Here is a 22,094-nt window from a genome sequence, read left to right as displayed (position 1 = left end):
ACTCACTCTGTAGACCAGGCTGGCCTCTAATTCACGGAGATCTGCCTGCCTCTGCCTCCCAAATGCTGGGAATAAAGGCGTCCACCAGCACAGCCCTTTGTCTCCTCGTAAATCCAACCCTCTTCTGTTTTCCTTGGCTTCATCCCTAACATTCTCTCTTTTCCAGATAACCCTTTCAACTACAGAAAAAATGGACCTCACCTAGCACTTCAGTGAATTTCCACGCTTCTTCCTTTTTCTTTAAACTTCTAAGAAATGTCTTCTATTTTCAATCTTCTATTTCTTAACCCACTGGTACTTGGCTTCCATATGTCCCACTGGACTGAAACAGAACCATTGACCATCGAAGGTTCAAATGTGTACAAGTTATCGAATCTAATCATGAAGGGTTTGCTAGCTGGTTTCCATCACGCACTCTCCCTTTACTCATTGTAGGAGAATCCTGAGTGTAGTGGCTTGAGTAAGAATGGTCTTCATATCCAAAACAATACAGAGAAACCCTGTCTCATAAAACCAAAACAAACAAACAAACAAACAAACAAAAAAAGAATGGTCTTCATAGGCTCAAATGTTTGCATTCTTGGTCCCCAGTTGGTGAACTGCTTGAAGGACTAGGAGTTGTGTCCTTGTTCGAGCAGGTGTGTCACCTAGGAGTTGTGTCCTTGTTCGAGCAGGTGTGTCACCGGGGGTGGGCTTTTGCCGGGTCCGGTGTCTCACTCTCTTTGCTTACCTGTGGCTAAGAATGTAAAGCTCTCAGTTGCTGGTCAGCACCTGCTTGTGTGCAACCCCCCCCCACCATGATAATAATGAACAAACCTTCTGGAACTACAAGCAAGCTCCTAATTAAATGCTTTCTTTTATAAAAGTGGCCATGGTCATGGCATCTCTTCACAGCAATAGGACAGCGTGACTTAGACACTGGGGCTGAGAAGATGAGTCAGTGGATAAGCTAGCTGCTTGCTGTGCAAAATTGGGGCCTTGAGTTTGGATCTCCGGCACCCATGTAAAACCCAGGTGTGGTGTTAGCACTTGTAAGTTCAGAACTGTTGGGGGTGTGGGAGACAGAGATAGTTGGATTCTGTGGGCTCACTAGAAAATCCAGTTAATCTCAAAACAGCAACAACAAAACCAACCAGCCAGCCAGCCACAAAAACCAAAAGCCCAAGGTGGACAACCATAGTGGAAAACATCCAACATTGAACTCTGGTCTCCACATACACAGACATGGACACACACACACACACACACACACACACACACACACACACCATATACACACCAGAGCAGAGGTAGAGAAATCATGGACAAGATACATGTCTACTTGAAAGGTATATTTTCCAGCATCTTTTGCTTCTAGGAAAGGCCTCACTCACTCAATTGAGGACAAAGAAATACAGAAGAATCATGCAATGGCATTTCTGGAACACTCTTTTAAGAAAGAGTGAATGAATGGACTGTAGAGATTGCTCAGTGATTAGAAGCATTTGTTGCTCTTGTAGGGGATCCAAAGCCCAGCTTCTATGGCTGTGACTAGCTTTGCCTTCTGATCTCCAGGAAAGCTTTATTAGATCATAAACAGCAAGCATATCACCACAAAGTGTGTGCTTGGACCTGAACTATTCATTGGTATGCTCTTTCAGAAAAGAAATAGAAGCCTTTCTGAAGCTTAAATCTCCAATATTCACTGCCTCACAACTTCCACCAGACACTAATCAGGAGATTATTAATTGGGTGCTGGGCTTCAAGGGCTTTCACAGGCTGCAGTAAAGGTTTCCATGAGTTGTACTTATTGCAAGGCTAACGTGGGGGAAAGGTCTGTTCTCTGTCTCTTTCCTACGGAACTGGCTGGGTTTACTTCTTTGAAGGTTAATGGATCAAGAGCCTCACTTGCTTACTGGCAGATGGTTGGAGGGGCTCTCAGCTTTTCACCATGTAGACCTTTTTCAAAGAACAATTAACAATGCAGAAACTGGCTTATTGGGAAAGCACAAGAAGATGAGAAATAGCGGAGTGAAAGCAAGCTGAAGACAGTCTCCCACGATCTAATTTCAAAAGAGGATGGCCATAGCGTTCTGCTGTTCTGTTGACAGGAATCGCAAGGGGCAGCCCCGCACAAACAGGGACAAGGGCTACACAAGCAGCCAATATTATGACACAAGGATGGCGGAGAACCGCCGACCAAGCGGCATATCACGCATGGTGGTCTAAATGAGATGTCCCAAGTGGCATATCACGCAAGGTGGTCTAAAGGAGATGTCCCCATTTGGAAATTTAGTCTCCAGTTAGTGGCACTTGCAGAAGAGGTGTAGGAAAGGAAGCCCTGAAGGAAGGCTTGGGGAGTTCAAAGACTTGCACCCTTTGAGTTTGCTCCGTTTCCTGCTTCGAGTTGAAACTCTAGTTGCCATATTCCATACCTACATACAGAGTCCCTCTTTTCCTCTCTTGCCTCCATGCTGCTGCTTGCTGCCACATCTCCCTGCTGTGACAAGCGCATCCCTATTGAACTGTCATCCCAAATAAACTGCTTCTTCTAGAGGTGTCCCCGGCCAGGGTTTTCTCACTGCAGTGGGAAAGTGCGGTCCACACCACCTCTGCGTCCCAGGAGCTACAACATTTCATGAACACCAGGAAAAGACTGAGACGGGTGGGCACAGTTATGCCAATCAGCTCTACAGTTGGGACACTTTGTCCCTGTCAGACGGCTTGTAGCCCATTTGAGACTGCTGCTCGTTTTTCGCGTATTTTGAAAAACATTCTGCGGAGGTTGCCCGACCCCTACCCAAGTCTGAATGATTGCTGTAATAGTGCAAAGTGTAAGCTTACAAATGTTTACTAAGGGCCGGGAAGACAGCTTGGCAGCAGAGTGCCCGCCCAGCGTGTGTGGGGCGCCAGGTTCACCTTCCCAGCCATGTGCTGAGAAGCTGCCCATCTCTTTCCACGCTTCATTTGCATCATTTACATGGTGTCTCCATTTCATTGCCCACTTTTAGAGCAAGTCTCCACCAAAAAATGTCCTCTTTATTTAAATAGGACACACTTTTGCCATGAAGAATCATTTTTCTTAGGGCCAGGACTCAAGCGCTCCAACTCACCTACGGAGTTCTCGTGTTATAAGAAAACAAGACAGACTAGCACATTTTAATATCTTAAGATTAGTGAATTAACAATTATCACGTGTATTTACATTAATTTTATTGAGACAAATCGTTATAAATACATAGCCGCGATCAATGTGCCCAATTGAAAAACAGTAGCAACTAGCATATTGGGTTCCTAGGGGGCACTTTTTTTGCAGTTCCACTCCAGGCCATAGGGGGCAGAGCAGCGTTTTCTGGCTCGCCATTTTCGTCTCCGCTTCCTTCTCCGTTGGAACCGACCAAGTCAGTGCGGAAGGGGGACAGGACACTAAGTAGGGTCAGTAGGTCCGTCCCAGGCTTGCTGTAGTAGGGGATTATGCTCCCTTGTGACTCGTGACTTCAAGTCTCACTTAGGAAAGCTCATTGCCACGCGTGGTGTCTCCCAGAAAGCTCGTAGGCCGTGCCGGGGCGCACCCGCTATTTCCTCCTCCCCCGCCGGGCGGGCAATAAAGGACTTGGTCCGCTCCTCCCGTAGACCGGAAGCCGCCGCGGGCTGCGCGCGCGCCTCTTCGGCCGGCCGGGGAAGGTCGGTGCGGCGGCGGCGAGGGTGCGCAGCCGGCGAGCTGGCGCGCGCGCGCGCGCGTCCGGGCCCATGGGTCTCCATGGCGACGGCGGACGCTCGGCAGCCCGAGCGGGGCCGTGGCGCTCCGGGGGCCTCCGCGGCAGCGTGGCCGTGTTCGCCGCCGTGGCTGCCGGGTTCACCCTGACGCTGCCCCGCTCGCTGCCGGGGGGAGACTCGGGTAAAGTACTCGCGGGCCGCCCTCCTGCCAGGGCCCCCGTCCCCGGGCGTGGGCCCCGCTCCCGCGTCCCGTCACGGGCGCTCCGCGTTCCAGAGCTAGCCGCCGTTCCGTTTCTGGAACCCTGGCCTCTGCGTTCTCGGGCCGTCCCGCTTCCGTGGCTTTCGAGCCGATGAAATTTAACCAGCCGCCGGCCATTGTCCCCCTGCGATCCCTTTTGGTCCGTAAATGTTACCTGTCGAGCCCTTCGCAGTGTCACAGACTGAAAGACTCATGACCGTAGTGAACAAATACCTGCAGCGCACCAGCGTGCTTAGACAGGACACAGCGAATTCCTAAATAAACTGTGTAGTTCAGAGTGGCAGACCAGGAAAAGTGACAATAGCTGGAACCTGACCATTAAGAGGGAAACTCTAAAAGTGGGTGTGGGGAGGGCGGGCCAGTTTAAAGCAGCCCTCTGTGAGGCGGGGGAGGGGGGGAGAAGAAGCTTGTCTCACACAGATGAAGACGGGGGAATGGTTGTTACACATCTGAGTCTAGAAACGAAATTCCTGGTTCGTCTTACGGCCAGATCAAGGGACCAGTAATATCTCTAAATGAGCAGCAGTGTTTCAGGCTGGTGCTGTAACAGCATAAATGGAACTATTTGCTGAAGAACCCACGAGCTGCTTACCATTTTCACTACCTGGAAAGGCCACCCAGATTGGGACGTCTGTCATCTCCCAGTCTGTGGCTCAGAGCTCTCGGTGCAGTTTAGCTGGGACGCTAAGATGTGGGCTGGAGGTGCAGACCCCGTGGCCCTGTTGGGGGGGCATCTGCTTTCACCTCAGGCTAGTTCTTTGCGTGGCTCCCCACAAGACAGCTGATGCCTGTCAAAAGAGAGAGATAGGGCGCCCTGACATTCTATTCTGTCTGCCATTTTTGAAACCTAATCCAGGAAGTGATATTGTGCCACTGCCCTGTTTTATTTGAGGGAGTCGGTTAAATCTAGACCAGTTCAAAGGGGAGAGGATTACACGGCAGGAAAGCCAGGAGATGGGGATTACCAGGCCTGGCTTCGAGATTGCCTGACACGTGAAGGATCCTTGATGCTCCGTTTTCAGGCCTCTTTCCGGTTCCGCCGAGCAGTTACTGGGGATGGTGTTTGGGAATGGAGTTACCAGCTTCCCAAGATTATTATTAAATGATGAAGTAGTTTTAGGGTGGCAAGAGGTTTGGTATTAGAGGGTGTTACTGAGAAACCTCTGTACCCATTAATAGGTGTCTACAACAGCTTACGGTTGTTAGAGCCACAAACGTGGCATGAGAAGCATACTAACACTATATGCCACTAGTCGTTCTAAGTGCCTTTGGATTTTTTCCCTTCCAGCTGTCCTAGGAGGTAGGTGCTGTTCTCTTCTTTTGGAGATGAGTGAAGTTTGGCTAGCCAAAGTCACAGTGAGTGGGGGCCATCCAAAAAAGAACCTACACAGATTGACTTTCGAGCACTCTCTTTTGATGCCTGCTCAAAAGAATTTTGGGACTTTGTTAAATTCTCCATCATACATAGTGATAATCTTTTTAATCGTTGCCTTCTTTTATAATACTGTATTTCACGTGTCACCAAGAGAATAAAATTCATCCGAATTACGAGACTTCTTACAGGGTCTGATTTGCTTAGTTGGATGCTGAATGATATTGGTTAGTTGCTTCTGATTTTTTATAATCATTTTCGGGAATCATCAATGAGCTATTTTCAAGTACATGCCAGTGTGGAAATTCTGTTTAGGCTTACCTTTGATCGTGTTGCTTCTGTGTTGAATGTACTTGAATGTTTATGAATGTATGCTCTGTCAATAAACAGAATACATCTCAAAACCGAATAAAGCATGTCCTCCTCCTGCTACATCTTAAGTCTTACCCGATGGGTCCACCGCATTGTGTGGCATTGCCAGCTGGCTTTTTTTTTTCCTTCTCTGCTAAACATGCACATTTGCTCATGTTCTCATGATCCTTGAGAGAGAAAAACTTAACTTGTAGGTGTATTTAAATATGTTAAATATAGTGACTTTAATGGACGATATATGGGCTTGTGGACACTTCTCCGGGCAGCTCTGGGCTTGCTTCTGGTTTGTATCTGGCACAACAAAATTATGTGTCTCAAACTGGAATATACTTAGAAATTCCCCAGCAAGTTTGAGTGGCAATGTCGGGAGGCCTTCACAAAGTTTAGTTCTGATCCAAGTGGCCCTTTAGTTTAACTGCACCGACACGGGCCAGGAGAAAGCAGAACTGAGGAGGCACTGAGTTTAGCATGTACTTTTGCCTTCCCGTTTTCACATTCGCTTTAAGAGCATTCCCTTTGCTCTCGACCATGCATACATTATAGGTTTTGAACAGTGGCATATTTTTGTTTGGATTCAACATTGCCAATAACTGATAGAAATTTGTCAGATTCCAGATTTGTCCTTATAACATTGGAATTTAGGGGTAAAAATACAGATGACTTATTTTCTGGCAAGAAGCACAGGAATGGTATTAATGTTACAGTATAGTTTGAATACATTCCGGATGGGAGAGAACGGTGGCCTTGAAAGCTGGAATGTAGTATACTTTGTCCCACAGATAAAAGCAAAAATAGATCAAAACTAAGCTAAATCATGAAGTAAAATTGTAAGATCCTGTCTCAGAGTAGTTGCAAAAGAAAAAAGTTATAAGCCTTTTTTGACTATAAACAATTTCTCTAAAAGAAGTGTTCACAATACAAAAAATACTTGCATTTCTGAGATGCCAGTATCACCCATTGACCTAATTAAGCAGTACGTGGTTGCCCAAGGGGGCTTCTGTGAAGAAGAGGGTTTCTGAGTAGTAAGGACCACAGTGTGGTATGTCTCCACCACCCACTATGTGTGGGGGATTTGTTCTTGATTCATTGTGAGTGGCCAGAGAGGGGATGGGTGGTGTTTTCTTGACACCTTAAATGACTATGATGATGTTTCTAGACTTAGTGAGAGAGAAATTAAAACAACCAGCTAGACTATAGTCCTACACAGGAAAGTGCTCAATAGTTCAGACATGTGGAGGAGAGGAATTATTAGCTGGTAGAGGATGCTGGTGCTGTGTAAGCAAAGGTGTTATTCCCAGGTGGAGCTGGAGCTGTGTAAGCAAAGGTGTTATTCCCGGGTGGCAGCTGAACTGGGCCTTGACAGGTTAGGAAAGAAAGGTGGAGAAACATTCCAGGGTGAGAGAGGAGTGTTGGAAGGGTGAAAAAGGCCACCCCAGTGGAACACTGGCATTCAGATTTGGGGAGCATAGGTAGTGTGGAAACAAGGCTGCCGAGGGGAACTGCCTGATGAGAGCTCGCATTCTTGTTAGGATACCTGAATTTAGTAGTAGCAGCAGCTTGAGAGATTATAGACTGGGGATAGGCTCCTTTATGGTAATTCTTCTGCCTCCTCCTTGATTTTGTATAAACTGGGGAAAGGGTGTTGCAATCAAGAATAGTTTTGGAACAAAAATACATTAAATTAGTTAAGTCTTGCTATAGTTCAGGCCAGGGAAGGTGGAGGTCTATATTTTAAGTAGGACAGTAGAAATTAAAGGCAGAGAGTTGATATCTGGTGAGGAACAAAACATGCACACTAGTGCCTTTCTTAATAAGCAGAAGTAACCACAAGTCGCTATTTCAGACTAGCGTTTCATTGTGCTTCTGAGACACGAGTCAAACGTGCTCTAGTTATAGTAACAAACGTCGGATTACCTACTGTGCTGTAAACTTGGAAAGAATGGCTAGCAGTGAGGAGCTACGTGTAAAGAATAGAATGATATATTGCTGTAAAATGTTAAATTATAGGAGAGCTTACCAAAACAATGCAGATTGTTTAAAGATGCCTAACTTGATGTAGAGAAGGTATCCAGATGCCAGCGTTTGGGTAACAGCACATTTAACAGTGTCCAAACCTCAAACCTCTGTACACTTTTTATGTCAGACAGCTGCATCCTTTTTGTTGTAGGAGGGGCAGTCTCACCAGGTCCTAGGCTGACCTTGAATTTATGGTAATTCTTGTGCCTCTGCCTCCCAAGTGGTAGGATAACAGGCCCAAACTGTTGCCACTCCTCGTTATGTTACATCGTTATAAAACCATGCTACGTTCTTGAGACAATGCAACATATCACTTCTATGCTCTGCTATTGTTTGCATATTCACAAGTAGACACAACTTTCAGGAAGGAAAAAATGATTTTTTTATTAGAATTCACCTGTATTTCCACTGACCAGTTACTTAAAACTATGGAAGATAGTTTGTTAATAAGACCTAAGGGAGAAAGTACTCTTAGACTATTTCATGCTGTTAAATCTCCCCAGATTTACAGTTTTATCCAGTCAAATTAATGCAAAACCCCAATGCAAGCATCCGGATTTTGGAAACTTTGGAGGAGTGTCATTCTGTAATAGTAATTATTGGTTTTACATTATTTTTTCACAGGGGAACTGATCACAGCTGCACATGAGCTTGGAGTAAGTATTAGTTTTATTGTTTAATCAATGCTCTCATTAACAGTTTTAGGAATTAAGAAAGTTTAATTAAGCATGGAATAAAGTAGATTAATTTATTTTCAAGCCCTAGTTTTTAGTAACTTATAAGTACAGTACATGACAATTTACTTTAAGTTTTAAATCCAATTAACTGAAATTATAAAGCAAAGCCTTTACTATATATACAGTAGCTGGCTTATTATCATCCCAAATTTTGTATAAGCTGTGGAGAATAAATCGGGTTAACAATTTTAATAAGTTTATTATTTAATAAACTTTATTATAGTGTGTGATCCCTTTAGTCAAGACCTTGTGACTGTCAGCTCGGTGGTAATCCGATAGCAGTGTGGTCTTTCAACTCTAACCAAGGCCTGTTTCAGGACCTGCCTGCTTTCAGTAACCTTTTAAATGACCCGAACATACTGTAAACCCAGAGCACAGACTGCTTAAGGACGGCAGAGGAATATGTCACCCTCCCTTCAGGTGACATACCGTATGATAGGCACGCCAGAGCCACTAAAACACACACATTGACACAGGAAGCACTGTTCAGACAGTTAGTCATCCAAGCGCCGTCCTCATGCCGGCCTGGGAAGGGGCTACTTTTCTGCTAACGCCAGTGAGACACATCTTTCCGGGAAAGCGTCTGACTCGCTGCTTTTGCCCACAGGTTGCCCATCCTCCTGGCTATCCTCTGTTCACACTGGCGGCTCGCCTGGCAATCACTCTCTTCCCATTTGGTTCCGTGGCCTACCGCGTCAACCTTCTCTGTGGCTTGTTTGGAGCCGTAGCTGCTTCACTCCTTTTCTTCACCGTTTTCAGGTAAAGTAGTTGATTAGTTAGTTTTGAGAATTAGTGATATGGGCTCCTCATGGCCGGCTACATACATTTGTAAAAATCTTTTGTTGCTTAAGTGGCTTCCCTAAGTCACATAATTTCACTTTGTTATGGGAATTTCACGACCCCTCAGGTGTTTACACAGTTGGCTCTGCTTTGTAAAGCAGGTTGAAGGTATCACCTGTCTGTTATCACAATTCTCTGGTTAGGCAGGACTAATGAGGACTGTCATTTTACAAAGATGAGAGTGGGCTGACTTAGCAACACAAAGCTTGTCTTTTGTAGATAGTAAATTCACTTAATTACTCACTGTGCTGCAGGTGGGCAGCCTCTCAGGCTGGGCCTGAGACCTGATTATAAATATGAACATAACTGTATGCTTGTGGAAACCAGGCTGTCACATTTGAGGTGTGGTTTTAGTGAGATTTCATGCTGTCCCACATAGCCCTAGGCAAGGGAGTCACAATTGATCCCACTAACTTCTGTGATGGAGGCGTTCCTAGTGGGAAGCTACTGTGCTTTTAATAAATTGATCACTATTTAAGACATTGGTGAACTCCTGTGCCTCTGATGTTTCTGTCTCCATTCTTAACTTAGTTCAAACCTGTTTCCTAAGAGGATGACACTAAAAAAATATAATTGGTACTTTGTGGGAAAATGGGAAAAAACAAATTCTTGTGTCCAAAAGCTTTTGTAACCTTTTCTTAAGTAAAAAAAATTAATGTAAATATTATAATTTAAGTAGATTTGATTACCAATATTAATTTTGCCACCTAGCATTTTAATATAATAGTCATAGTATTGTCCTTTAAATTCTAAGTTTCTTTTGAATTACTTATAGAAGTGGAAAAACTAACATAATAACTCTAAAATAACCTTTAAACCTATTTGTAGAAAGGGTTCAGAATCAACTATTACAGTTTTGCTAAATTTTATCCTTATCACTTAATGTGCTATTTAACCTTACATGTTTTCATTGATAGTCAGTCCTTTAATAGTCAGGGTTTAAAATAAGGTCCTTGCCTGGGTTGCTTAGTGTTGTGGATATTTTTCTAAAAGGTTGGAATAATTTTGATCAAAACTATTTCTTCTGAATCTTTTGTGACTAAGTGTCTGTCAGTTTCTGTTAAGAGAGAAACTGATTTTTGATTTTTAAATATCTGGTTGAAATTTGGAACTTAGCCTGTTCAATATTGAAGACGTGAGTTACTAATTTTCACAATAAACTTTAAGATAGGTGCTTCAGGGCTGTGAATTATGTGTGTGTGTGTGTGTGTGTGTGTGTGTGTGTGTGTGTGTGTGTGTGTATGTATGCATGCACACTCACTCTCTCTTTCTCATACACTGAGGCAGGTAAGGCAATTGGTGTTCTAAAACCTTTCATATTTTCTCACACTCTGTTGATGGCATTCCATAGAGAGCTACTATTTTTAAAAGTCATATAAAAACCTCTTCCAAACCCAAATAGTTTCAGACAACAGTCTTCCCCTAGTTGTCCAGTTTAAGGGTTGATTTTATTGCTCACTGTGCTTGATTATGTGAGTTTTAGATGAGCCCATTAGCATGCGACTCTGATTTAATACACTGTTGATGAATAATCACACTTGCTGACAATTTGAATCAGAGCTCTAATACTGCTAAAATGGCTATGGTCTTACTAATACAATCCTTCAGAAAAGTTGTCTTCTCCCTGAAAAGGAGCCCAAGGACATCATTGTTTGCCTGCACTTTCATATGAAAACACTTCATTTCGAATCAAATAACTGACAAGGTACACGTCCTTTGGGGACTACCCAGTTCAAGTGGCAAATCTGTTTTGTCAAACAATAGACACCGTCAGAAAGAGAAGCCATCTCTATGGTAATAAGACTAACAGTAGCCTATTGATTGAGTGGAAGAAGACATTATACAGTGTCAGCTGGCTTGTTACAATTTCATTTGTTGTGTGACCTGAACTTAACCTCTGAAACCTTTCTTCTGTGAATGTAAGCCCAACAGCAGGAGAGGTTTTGTGCAGCCATTGCAGTGGTGGCTTTGCCAGTCCTGGTGTACAGTAAATATATTCCTTTGCAGGTTGCCCCCTTGCTCAGAATTTCTTTAGGAGACATTTCACTACTTTAATCATGTACAGACCAAGTCATCTTTCCGCTTTATTGTTGACTATTGAAGGGTTTTGGTCCAGGAGGCAGTTTGGTTCTTTCTTTCTCCCGTCACTTAAGAGAGCATTACTGTACATGGAGGGCTAGAGCTGACTGGTGTGCAGTAAATTAATTCTTTTTCAGGTAATTGTTCATGGAGCATTCACTATATTTAGCTCTTGGGGTGGACATAAAGACCTTCTGTACCTTTTAAACAAAGATTGTGTTTCAAAAGCAAATTTCTGTTTAAATGTGTTGATGTAAAAAGCTCCATTTTTTCCCAGTAAACATGACTTAGATTGAAAGAACAATTTATTCGTTGTTTCCAATTACTATGTAATTTTTGCTTTTCTTGTATCCTTCTCTTGCTCTTAAAAGCTGTAAGATATCATTAACACTGCATTTTTTTGTCAGTCTTTCTTAATGGTTGGCAGGAGCTCACTTTGATTTGATTTGCTCGAATGTAGAAAGCATGAGTGAAACAGCACGCTGGAAGCAGTGTGTGTCAGTGCAGCTCGCGGAACTCAAATAGGGAGAGCGCGCCTCTTCGGGAATAGTGTGCCCTTTGGGGCACTGGAAAGGCTACACTTTGTTAGGGGAACTTAGTCTTTCATTTCTGTGAAATAATACTCAATTCATCACTACATCTTTATATTAAGGCTATGCAATTAAGTTAGTGTTTTAAAAGAACAATGATTCTTCATTTAAGGCCACTGAAGTAAATCATTTTTAAATTTGATAATATGTAGTTTAAAGTATCCTATTTGTAATTCATGGATGGTATATACAAAAGTTTTTAAGTTATAGGTGATTTAAATCATAAATAGTAATTTTGCTTACCATTTGAATTTCAAAGTTATTTTCCAGGAACCCTCAAACTAGGTCCTATTGTAGTGAATCAGGAGGAATGCTAAAGTCACAGTCACACATTTCCTATGTGCTGCTGTCACTTAAGGAGAAGAGAGCACACTGACAGTGTCATGTGAAAACGCTGTGCCCCGGGAAGGCTTAGCTGTGTGTAGTCTCTAGTGAGGGCACGTCTTAGAACATTTGTTGAGGAGGCACGAGGTAAGAGATACATTCTCAATAGCCTTGAAAGTCAGCAAATTGGGATGAGGATGATTTCCAGCTGTTAGTGGACAGGTGGAGCTAGGGAAAAATCATGCCACAGTGTTTATTAAGCATCCAATGAGAAATGAAAGTAAAATCTTCTTGTTTTCATAACTAAAATCACTTTTAAAGAAAGTTAGGTAAACCATCCACTGTATAAGCAGATTTTCAGAGACTCTAAAAGTTCCTGTTCTGGAAATATATGAAAACAGTAAGACCATTAGCACAGTATGATAAGAAACCGGTCTCTTAGTGTTGAATACGTTATGTAGACTATGTGTGTGTCAGTAATCAGTGGTGTGTTGAAACAACAGAGAAATTGCCATCAACTGCAGCAATAATAGTTGACTATCTTCCGGCAGGTTATTTTGTGTTCATGTTTTATGTGTGGGGTTTTGTCATTTTTATATCATGTGTTCCCAAACATTAAAAGCTGATTTGATTATAGTTTTGGAAAGTGCTTGATTCTGAGCAGTGTGTCTGCTATCCTTACAGCTCCCATTTAGATTCCACTCAATAAAGAAGAGAAAATTAAAATGCCATACCTTGGAGAATGCAGAATCTCCTGCTTAAGGACATTTGGATTTTCCAGCTCAAAGAGTGTTTTAGATTATTGCCATAGAGAATAATGTGAAGCGCTGCCTAATTTCAGAAGTAACTATGCATAAGTAACACATTGTCACCAAGCTTTCGTACTTGGAGAAGAATGGGAAGTACCAGAGCATTCATTTCCATTCAGGGGAATATCTGTCTTGATCCCTGGTTAATTGATCACGTATTTTTCTCATACGTGTATTAAATTGCATTGACTCAGGTTGGTTAAGCATATTAAGAGCCCAGCTCATTTGCATTTTCCTCCAAGTTGAGGGACATATTAGGCTCAAATAGCAGTGCTTCATTTTGAAGGGAGAAAAGCAGGGCAAAACTCTTTTAAGACTGTGGAGTCTTTTCTGACAGCTAGTCAGAGTTAGAATTAGTTCAAGGAGATGTTAATAATGCACTGCCTGGCCTAATCCCTTTGATATCGCCAGGTACCCTCCTGTTCATGGGTTAATTGCTTTAAAAGCGCAGGCAATATTCTGAGCGGTGGGCCGCTTCACCTTTTCACAGCTGTTACCATTGAGTGACAACTAAATCCCATGTGTAAGATGAGGAAGAGCTCAATCTCCAATTGGGAGAAAATTTATGTAAACCGCAATCCCTTCAGAATGTGCGGAAGTCATAGACTTTCTTGATTTACTCTGCTTTTCCCAGAAAGCTCTATTGTTCACTTTCCTAAGTCCCATCAACCCTTTGTAGCAGAATATCACAGCGGCAGCAGATAGCTTGAAATATATAAATGCTATCATAGCTCTGATTAATAGCAGTGCTTATGAGTCAAGCCTGATAACAGTGCAGCTCTCCACTCAATTTCAGATACTGCTAATGGAATCTGTCTTCTCCAATTGTAATATGAGAAGGCCTAATTTGCCATGGAGCTTGGAGCTGTCACCAGTAGGGGATTGTGGGGTCAGATGGGAGCTGCCAGGTTTTTGCCCTGCAGCCTGTATCTCTCACTTTGAATAGCACAGCCCCCTGCCTGCCAGTTAGCTGATAGGCCGCCGTGGGGCTTATACCACCATGTACAATAGGCAAGGGCTACATAGGCTGACTTTATAATTGTGAAGCTAGCTCATATTTCCACAGCTACTGTGCTGCATAATTTCTAATAAGTGGTTTTAACAAATGTCAGATTATGAAAAGTTTCCTCAATTACAAAAACTTATAAAACATTTAAATTGCTAAATCTGCTTCCTGCCGAGATTCTTGCTACTGGAACTAGTCATCAGTTATTACCACCTGGCTAATAAATGTACATATTTCTTAAAATTGTAAATAAAGTGGTAACTTATAACTCACGTAGATTTGCAGCTTTTGAAACTTATAAAGATGACGACCTTAATGAGTTGAATATTAAAATGCACTTCACAACTTTAGGTAATTCAACTACTTTATATCAGTCTCTTGTTTTTCATGTTTATTGTTGCTGATGAGAGCATCCTAATACCCTCATTTTGTTGATTTTAATTATTTAGATGTTTTGTGTTTACTTCCTACACATGTAATGTCTTAACTGTCAAAACGAGTCCACATCCTCTAAGTTCTCTGTTAAAGGGACTCTGGGTGTTGAGTTAGATGCCTGAGATAGGGGCGTGGCCTGTGCCTTTGACTATACCGTGCTGGAATATACTAGGAGCCAGTTTAAGTTCTACTGCTGAGTGCCAAGTACGCTATGGAGACTGAGTAGCACAAGGCCTTACACGTTTGTACGTATCGCCAACAAACCCAACTGTGATTTACCTGGGCCACTGTCTTGACGTAGGCGGCATGTCAGCAGGTGTTGGCCTCTCCTTGTGCAAGTTACTGGACTTGCAAGGAACAGTGGGAACGCTGAAGACTAGCACAGTTCTTTCTTCTAGATAATTCAGGTATGAGACAGTGGAGTACAAAAAGTGGATTGTTTTAGATTTTATTTTATAGCTTTATTGTGTGGCTTTATTTGAGTTAATTGTTTCTGAAAAAAGTCTTGTTCTGAGGAGGCGTGCACATATCCCAGTGTGCCTATGGAGGGGAGAGAGCGGCTTGAGGCAGTTGGTTCTCTCCCTTTACCATGTAGATCTTGGAGCTCAAACTCAGGCCTTCAGGCTTGGCCGCAAGTCCCTTTACCTGCTCAACCATCTTGTTGGCTCGTAAATCTCAATTCTCATGGAAATGTATTGATTATATTTATTTAGGGAAGCTGTTCATAATCTTATTTCTCCCATTGTTGTGCTAGGTAATTTTCCTTTTTGAGGGCTTTAAAAATCCCTCCACTTTCGTATGGTTTTAAGTCGTGAAGACCCATGGCAGTTTTCCTTTCCGTGTCTGTACTTATTGCAGGCAGAAGCAGCCGTCTTGATCAACTCTCACGAAGTCAAAGTAACCTTGGCATGGTTTTTATTTTTAACAGTGACAAAAAAAACTTATGAAATATGGGAGAGGGACCCACTTGAAAGTTTGTTAAAAGTGGGCGGAGTATAGTTTTTGAGGCGCAGTGATGGTGGCTAAAGAGTTACTACTGAATACACCATGTCTTCAGTTGCTGGTTTTCGTTCATGAGGTCTGAACTTGGACATGAAAAGGCTTAGATCCCCCTACTCTCATCTGACTACTGACCAGAAGTTGACACATTAGATGCCCCGTGCATAATTACTACAAAAATGTTGAGTGACATCAAGAGAAAGAAGTGTTACAGTACTAAGTGTTTTGTTGACCATTCTCCACATAGCCTGAGCGATGAAAGCTGTTGTGTTGATTGTGTTGAAAGCTGTGGTGTTGATTGTGTTGAAAGCTGTGGTGTTGATTGTGTTGAAAGCTGTGGTGTTGATTGTGTTGAAAGCTGTGGTGTTGACCGTGTGAGCAGGCCAGGAAGACAAGAGCGGGAAAGGATAGGAGTGACGCGTGTGCGGCCGGCTGTACCCTGCTTTAGTGTGTTTCCTTCCTCTCATCCATTGTGCCCTTTTACTTGTCAGCGAAAAGTGACGCCAATGGCAATTCAGTTACCACTGACGTTCGTCTGCTGCTTCATGGCCTGTCTGCTTCCAGCTCTACTTACTTCAAGTAGGAGAGCTCCGTATAGGTGAAAGCCAGTGCACCCCCTCCATGGGGCTCTTTGTACGCAAGGAACACTGAAGTCAAATACATCATGAATTTTATGAGGCGCATGGAATGTGTCCTTGGAATGAGTTTCAGGCTTCTGTTGTTTGCCTTCTGATTGAGGGGTCTAAATTGTAACCTCCTGGTTTATCCATCGTCTCAACAGATGGGTACTCCTCTGTCAATGAGGAAACTGCTCCATAGTCAATAGCTTTCCTAGGAACCCTCTCTGGGTCTCATGGATGTTATGGACCAAAAGAAGGTGGTTATGTTTTAATCAAGAATTATGATGCTCACAGTTACTAGGATGGACTCTCTTCACACCATTACAGCTGCTGTACCTTAGTGGAGCATTTCTGCCACTTGCATTACTCAGTGAGACCGAAAAGACTTAAGCATCCTTCTCATACTGTCTTTGTATGTCTATCTGTGTTGTACAGTACCACTGTGTTCTCCTAAAATGTGAAGCATATGATTTTAGTGATAACCCAAGCAAAAAACAATCAAGAAGATTCATTTACTGTAAATGCATTATGTATTTATGCATAGAATATGTTTATAAAGAATGAAACAAACTAGGCCTGACAGTGCAGGCCTATAATCTGCTGCTCAGGAGGATGGGGTAAGAATACAGCAGGTCCAAGACCTGCCTGGGAACTCAAGTTCAACCCCCAGTAAACACACACACACACACACACACACACACACACACACACACAATAGTAAGTAAATAAATAAATAGAATTCAAAGAGGGCTGGACACATAGCTTAGTGATGGTCCACTTGTCTACTTAACCCTATGTTCAAACCCCAGTACTATAAAAATAAAACATACTTCAGTGGCTTGAATCCAATATGTAAATTATTTGTATCTTTGTTTTTCTCTAATTATTAGTATGAGACCTTAGAATTAAGTACACCTCTTCAGCAGTATAAAAACTGTTTAGCTATTAGTATTTGACTACTTTTCACAACATAGTGATTGTATTATTTAAGTATCACAACAGTGGTGTTCAAAATGTGTGATTTCAGTATAGCTCATCAGGTTTACCTTTCTATAAGTCATTAAAAATTCTAAGAATATGTAGTTCATTTGGAGCAATACCTTCTTTGGCATCATATTATAAAAACCTGGACTAATAATGGGAAACAGTTTTTTTTTTCATACTACAGTTAACTCATCACAAAATGTTCTTAAAATGAAAAATAGTATCTGTAGACTGTTTATCTTAGCTCCTTTACAACCTCACCTTATCTTGTTTACTATTGGTGTGATCAAGGGTTATAAATCGATCATACATTTTTGTATGTCTTTTAATTTTTCTAAATTTTAATTTCAAGATTCTACCTTAGCAGATTATTTACTCTTTATTTGCTTTTTGGAGAGATTACTTACACAGGTTTGTTTGAGAAAATAAAAGAAAATTTGAAATAGGGTTTATAGGTTGCTAAGTGAAAACACAGTGGTACTTTTGAGTGTTTTGTTTTCTTAATCATATGTTTGGGTGCTTTTCCTGTTTGTATGTCTGTGTGTCTGTGCGCCACACGCAGGCAGAGCCTATGGAGGCCAGAGAGAGTGTTGGATGCTCTGGAACTGGAGTTAAAATTGTCAGCTCCCATGTAAGTGCTAGGAATCAAACCCATGTCCTCTGGAAGAACAGCCAGTGCTCTTAAGTACTGAGTCATCTCTCCAGCCCACAGTAGGGCTTTTTGTTAAACCATTTTTATTAGTTTTTTCAATCATCAGACTCAGTCTGTGGATTGATGGCAATTGTTTTATCTTATCTGGAGAGAGAGTTCTGGTTTATGTGCCAGATAGACTTTATGGGTAGTCCATGACAGCTTGATTTATGGGCTTAGACAGTAATTTCATTTAAAAGTCATAATCAAATATTAATATCAGATTAAACACCTACCTCATCTCTCTTTTGGTTTGTTTTTGAGATGTCTTCTTACTAAGTAGCTCAGACTGACTCTGAACTCACTTTCCTTGTGCTTCAGCCTCCCAAGTGCTGGGATGACAAATGTGCACCGTTGTGCCCAGTTTCCTCCCATTTATCTTTGAAAGGAAGACTCCCCAGCAAGAAATTAGGGCTGTTAACTCATTGAGCAGTTATTATATGTAGCAAAATTTGTTAGTGATATTTTATTCTACTTACATAATTTAACTCAACTGAAAAAAATCATGTTATAGCTCTGTGGGCAGAGAGAACATATAAAGTGTGTTCTGATTCAAGTTTCTTCCTAGAAGGTTTTGGCTAAGTCATCTAATCACTCACAAGACACTCCCTCATTATTAGCAGTGACAGTTACAGGGCTCAGTAATCAAACAAGGCCTGTCTAGGATATACTCTAAAATGCCCCCCGAAGGTTTGTGTGGTGCAGGCCAGCTGGTGGACTTTAATGATTTTTAACAATTTACTTTTTGGTAATTTCATCCATTTATGTAATATGTTTTGATCATATCCATGCTCCTGCATCACCTTTCTCATGCCCTCCCAGAAGAGGCCAGAAGGAGACAGACCCTCCAAAGGCATGTCTCTAGTGACCTCCTGCCTCCTACCAGGTCTCTCCTCCTAGCTCTTGTCACCAAGAAATAATGCTATCAAGTTGTGAATCCATCAGGACTAGCAGGAAAGGGTCCTGTTCCATCAGGACTAGCAGGAAAGAAAGGGTTCGGAGGGAACAGGGTCTGTCTCCTGGCCTCTTCTGGTCTTGCTGCTGCCTGGCTGCCATGAGGTAAGCAGCTTTCCACTACCTTGTCCTTCTGCTATGATGCTCTGCTTCAGCTTAGCCCAGAAACAAGGGAAAGTGGGGAGGGCAGGGGAAGGAAGGAGAGGAGAAGGAAAAGGGAAAGGAAGAAGAGGGCGCATGTAGATTGCCACCAAATCGCTATAGAGCTTAACTGTCGTCATGAACGTCCATTGTGGTTGTGATGGAAGAGGAACCATTACAGGGTTGGGTGGTAGCAGATGCAAGATTGAATAGTTTTGAGCCCTTCACTCAGGTGGAAATGGTGGACGTAGGCCTTAGAGCTTGTCATGCTGTGGGTTGGCTTGTGCTCAGGGTGATTACATAAGCCTGGAAGAGGGCTTTTATGGTATAGATGGAAGGAGGTAAGTTTAATAGTGATGGAGTGGCTGGAGAGATGGCTCATCAGCCAGGGGTTCAATTCTCAGCACCCACATGATAGCTCACAGCTATCTGTAAATCTAGTTCCAGGAATCTGACATCCTCTTCTGGGTTCCATGCTTGGTACACATGCACATGGCAATCATCATACATGCAAAATAGAAATAAACATTTATTATTTTTTAATTATTATTATTATTATTATTATTATTATTTGGTTTTTACGAGACAGGGTTTCTCTGTATTGTTTTGGAGGCTGTCGGTCCAGCCTGGCCTTGAACTCACAGAGATCTGCCTGCCTCTGCCTCCCGAGAGCTGGGATTAAAGGCTTGCGCCACCACTGCCCAGCAGAAATAAACATTTATACAATTGGCAAGTTGTGAAATGTGGGGAGAGGAAGAGGAAATGTTGACCCACCCTTATTTCTCTTATCTTACACAACTAAATAATGCAAGTCATGAAGAGAGACAATAAAATAGCAGGAGTTGTGTCTGGCAGAGACGATGAAAGATTCGTTTTGTTCAGGTTGGCTTTGACTGACTGTGGCATCAGATTTGGAATAACACAGCAGCCAGGTGGATGTACATAGTTTGAAACTAAGGGAATGAGGAATGCTAGGGTGTTTTTTCAGTGTGGTTGTTGGTTGAAATCAAGGTAGCGGATAAAACCAGCCCATCTGTGTACATCACCTAAGCATGAAGAGAATGGAATCATGGCAGCTATCAGTGTTGGGTTCATGGGAAAAATGAAAACATTGCGAGAAATCACCAAAGGAAGATTTATTTATTATTCAGAACTGTGTTAGAGAGTAGGGGAGTGTGGGACCCCAGAAACCAACCTAATAGAGTGTGCCTGCAAGAATTCTTGCAGCAGTGACAGCACTGCAGAGGTCCAGAAAGCCTGCTGTCTTTGGGGTTGTGAGTGGGAGCAGTTTGCCATAATGTGTGAAAGGACAAGACAGATGTGACAGGGCTGAGCCCAGCTGTGGCCCTGAAGTGACTTCCTGAACGCATCCTGAGGTCAGATTGCTTTTCGGGTATTTCTGTTGCTCGGAACATGCTGAGGTCAGAGGATTTGAGCATGTAAGGAGACTGCTTCCCTGTGGCAGCAGTGCAGGAACCCATCCCCCCAGCCTGTAGAGTTGTGTCCTTAACTTGTCTGGCTTGTCCAGAGCTCCTCCACCCCACTTGCCTTGCACTGCAGAAAGCCCACCTCTCCACAGCCACATGAACCCCGGCTTCCAGGACAAATTTTAATTTTAGTGAGAATCTTAGCAACTTGAGAACTGCCTTACTAGACTCTTTTCTATCCTTAGATGCCTTCAGCAAGAGTCCAGTTTGTAGTAGCTGGCCTGCTGCAGCCTCTGACAATTAGATAGCTCCTTTTGCAATACGGCATTTTGCTTCCTAGTGCACTTTAGCTTTCAGTTGGTTCATTTCTCTCGTGCCCCGCAGTGTCCTCAGACCTTCGCCCTGCAGTTTTCGTCTCCATCCTCTCATGGCTGCCTTTCCCTCCTCCCCGAGCCAATCCATTTCCACCCCATCCCTCCTCTGCTTGAACTCCGCCCTTGTCCTGCTCGTCCTTTCCAGGCTGGTATAGCGCTGCTGCTCCGTGGGCTCCCGCAGTCTCTGGCCTCAGCTGCACCCCATCCTATCACCGTTGTGCAAAGCCTTGTGTTCAGCTGGGGATGTAGCTTAGCAGTGGAGCCCTTGTCTGGCATGGGTGAGACCCTTTGCTTAAGCCCCACACCGTGTGTGTGTGTGTGGGGGTGCGCATGTGCACACATGCATGCATGTGCAAATGAGTGCAGGGGTGGGGGTAGGGGGTGTCTTGTATGTATCACTCCTGAGTGCTGGTATTTCTCACAGCCGGTATGTCAAATTACCCCCTTTTCTAAATCCACCATTTCATGCATGTTGCAAAGTTATGCAGGCAGTAATGCTGCGTCTGGATCTTAGCATAAAAACAGTGTTAAAATATGTACATTTAGGGGAAATTCAGAGCTTGAGTCATAAAATGTTGAAATCAAAGAAATGTATATAATATGGTTCAGCCTACATAGATTATTTTATGAAGAATAAAATTAATAGTCAACGATAAGTCTTCCCAAATGTTTGCTAGTGTACCCTTTTCAAAACCCTTTTGTTTTTTGAGATGTGGTCTTTCTGTGCAGTGCAGATTGGCCTGGAACTAACTGTGTAGCCCAGCTGGCCTCTTAAGTCATGACTCTTACCTCTGCCTCCTGAGTGCTGGGATTCCAGGCCTGACCCATCATGCCTGGCATAGTCTATGTTGGAATATGTATAGAAATAACTAAAGAGGTTTTAAAAGTCAGATGTGGTTGTACACATAATCTCAGCCTTTGAGAGTCTGAGGCAGGAGGATCACAGAATCAAAGGCCAATGTGAGCTACATGGGGGTCTGTTTTAAAAAGAAAAAAAGAATCCAATAATTGTATGGTTATACATGTGACTTCCTGTACTTAGATGTGTACTTTCTCTGCTTTCCATAATTTTTTCAGAGTTGTGCTAAAAACCATGGAAATTGTAAAAGAGGGGAGGCATGCCTTGTTGGGATTATTGGTTGCAAGCAATTGTCTGGCTGTATTTAGTAGAAAAGAATTGTTTTTTTTTAAAAGTCAAGGTCAGGCAAGGTGATGCATGCCTTTAATCTAGCACTTAGAAGGCAGAGGCAAGTGGATCTTTGTGAGTTCAAGGCCAGCCTGGTACACACAAAAAGTTTTGGGTCAGCCAGGTCTGTATAGTGAGGCCCTTTCTAAAACAACAGAAGAAGCTGAGAGGAACTTTAAGTTT

General features: G+C 42.8%; 1 protein-coding gene across 2 annotated transcripts in view; it reads left to right on the top strand.

The window, feature by feature from the left end:
• Positions 1-3,667: 3,667 nt before the first annotated feature.
• The window catches only part of Tmem260 (transmembrane protein 260), a 63,595-nt gene continuing 45,168 nt past the window's right edge, over positions 3,668-22,094 (top strand). The window contains exons 1-3 of one of the 2 annotated variants that reach the window (XM_021222779.2): positions 3,668-3,877; positions 8,340-8,371; positions 9,060-9,211. In XM_021222779.2, the coding sequence (XP_021078438.1) occupies positions 3,730-3,877; positions 8,340-8,371; positions 9,060-9,211 (332 nt within the window). In that variant the 5' untranslated portion in view covers positions 3,668-3,729. The remainder of the gene's footprint in view (positions 3,878-8,339; positions 8,372-9,059; positions 9,212-22,094) is intronic. The other variant, XM_005085737.4, reaches the window with a different exon arrangement.

Source organism: Mesocricetus auratus, unplaced genomic scaffold (assembly GCF_017639785.1).
Source record: "Mesocricetus auratus isolate SY011 unplaced genomic scaffold, BCM_Maur_2.0 Super-Scaffold_100048, whole genome shotgun sequence".
NCBI lineage: Eukaryota > Metazoa > Chordata > Mammalia > Rodentia > Cricetidae > Mesocricetus > Mesocricetus auratus.
The sequence above is the reverse complement of the archived record's forward strand: the minus strand, read 5'-3'. Positions and strand labels throughout refer to the sequence as shown.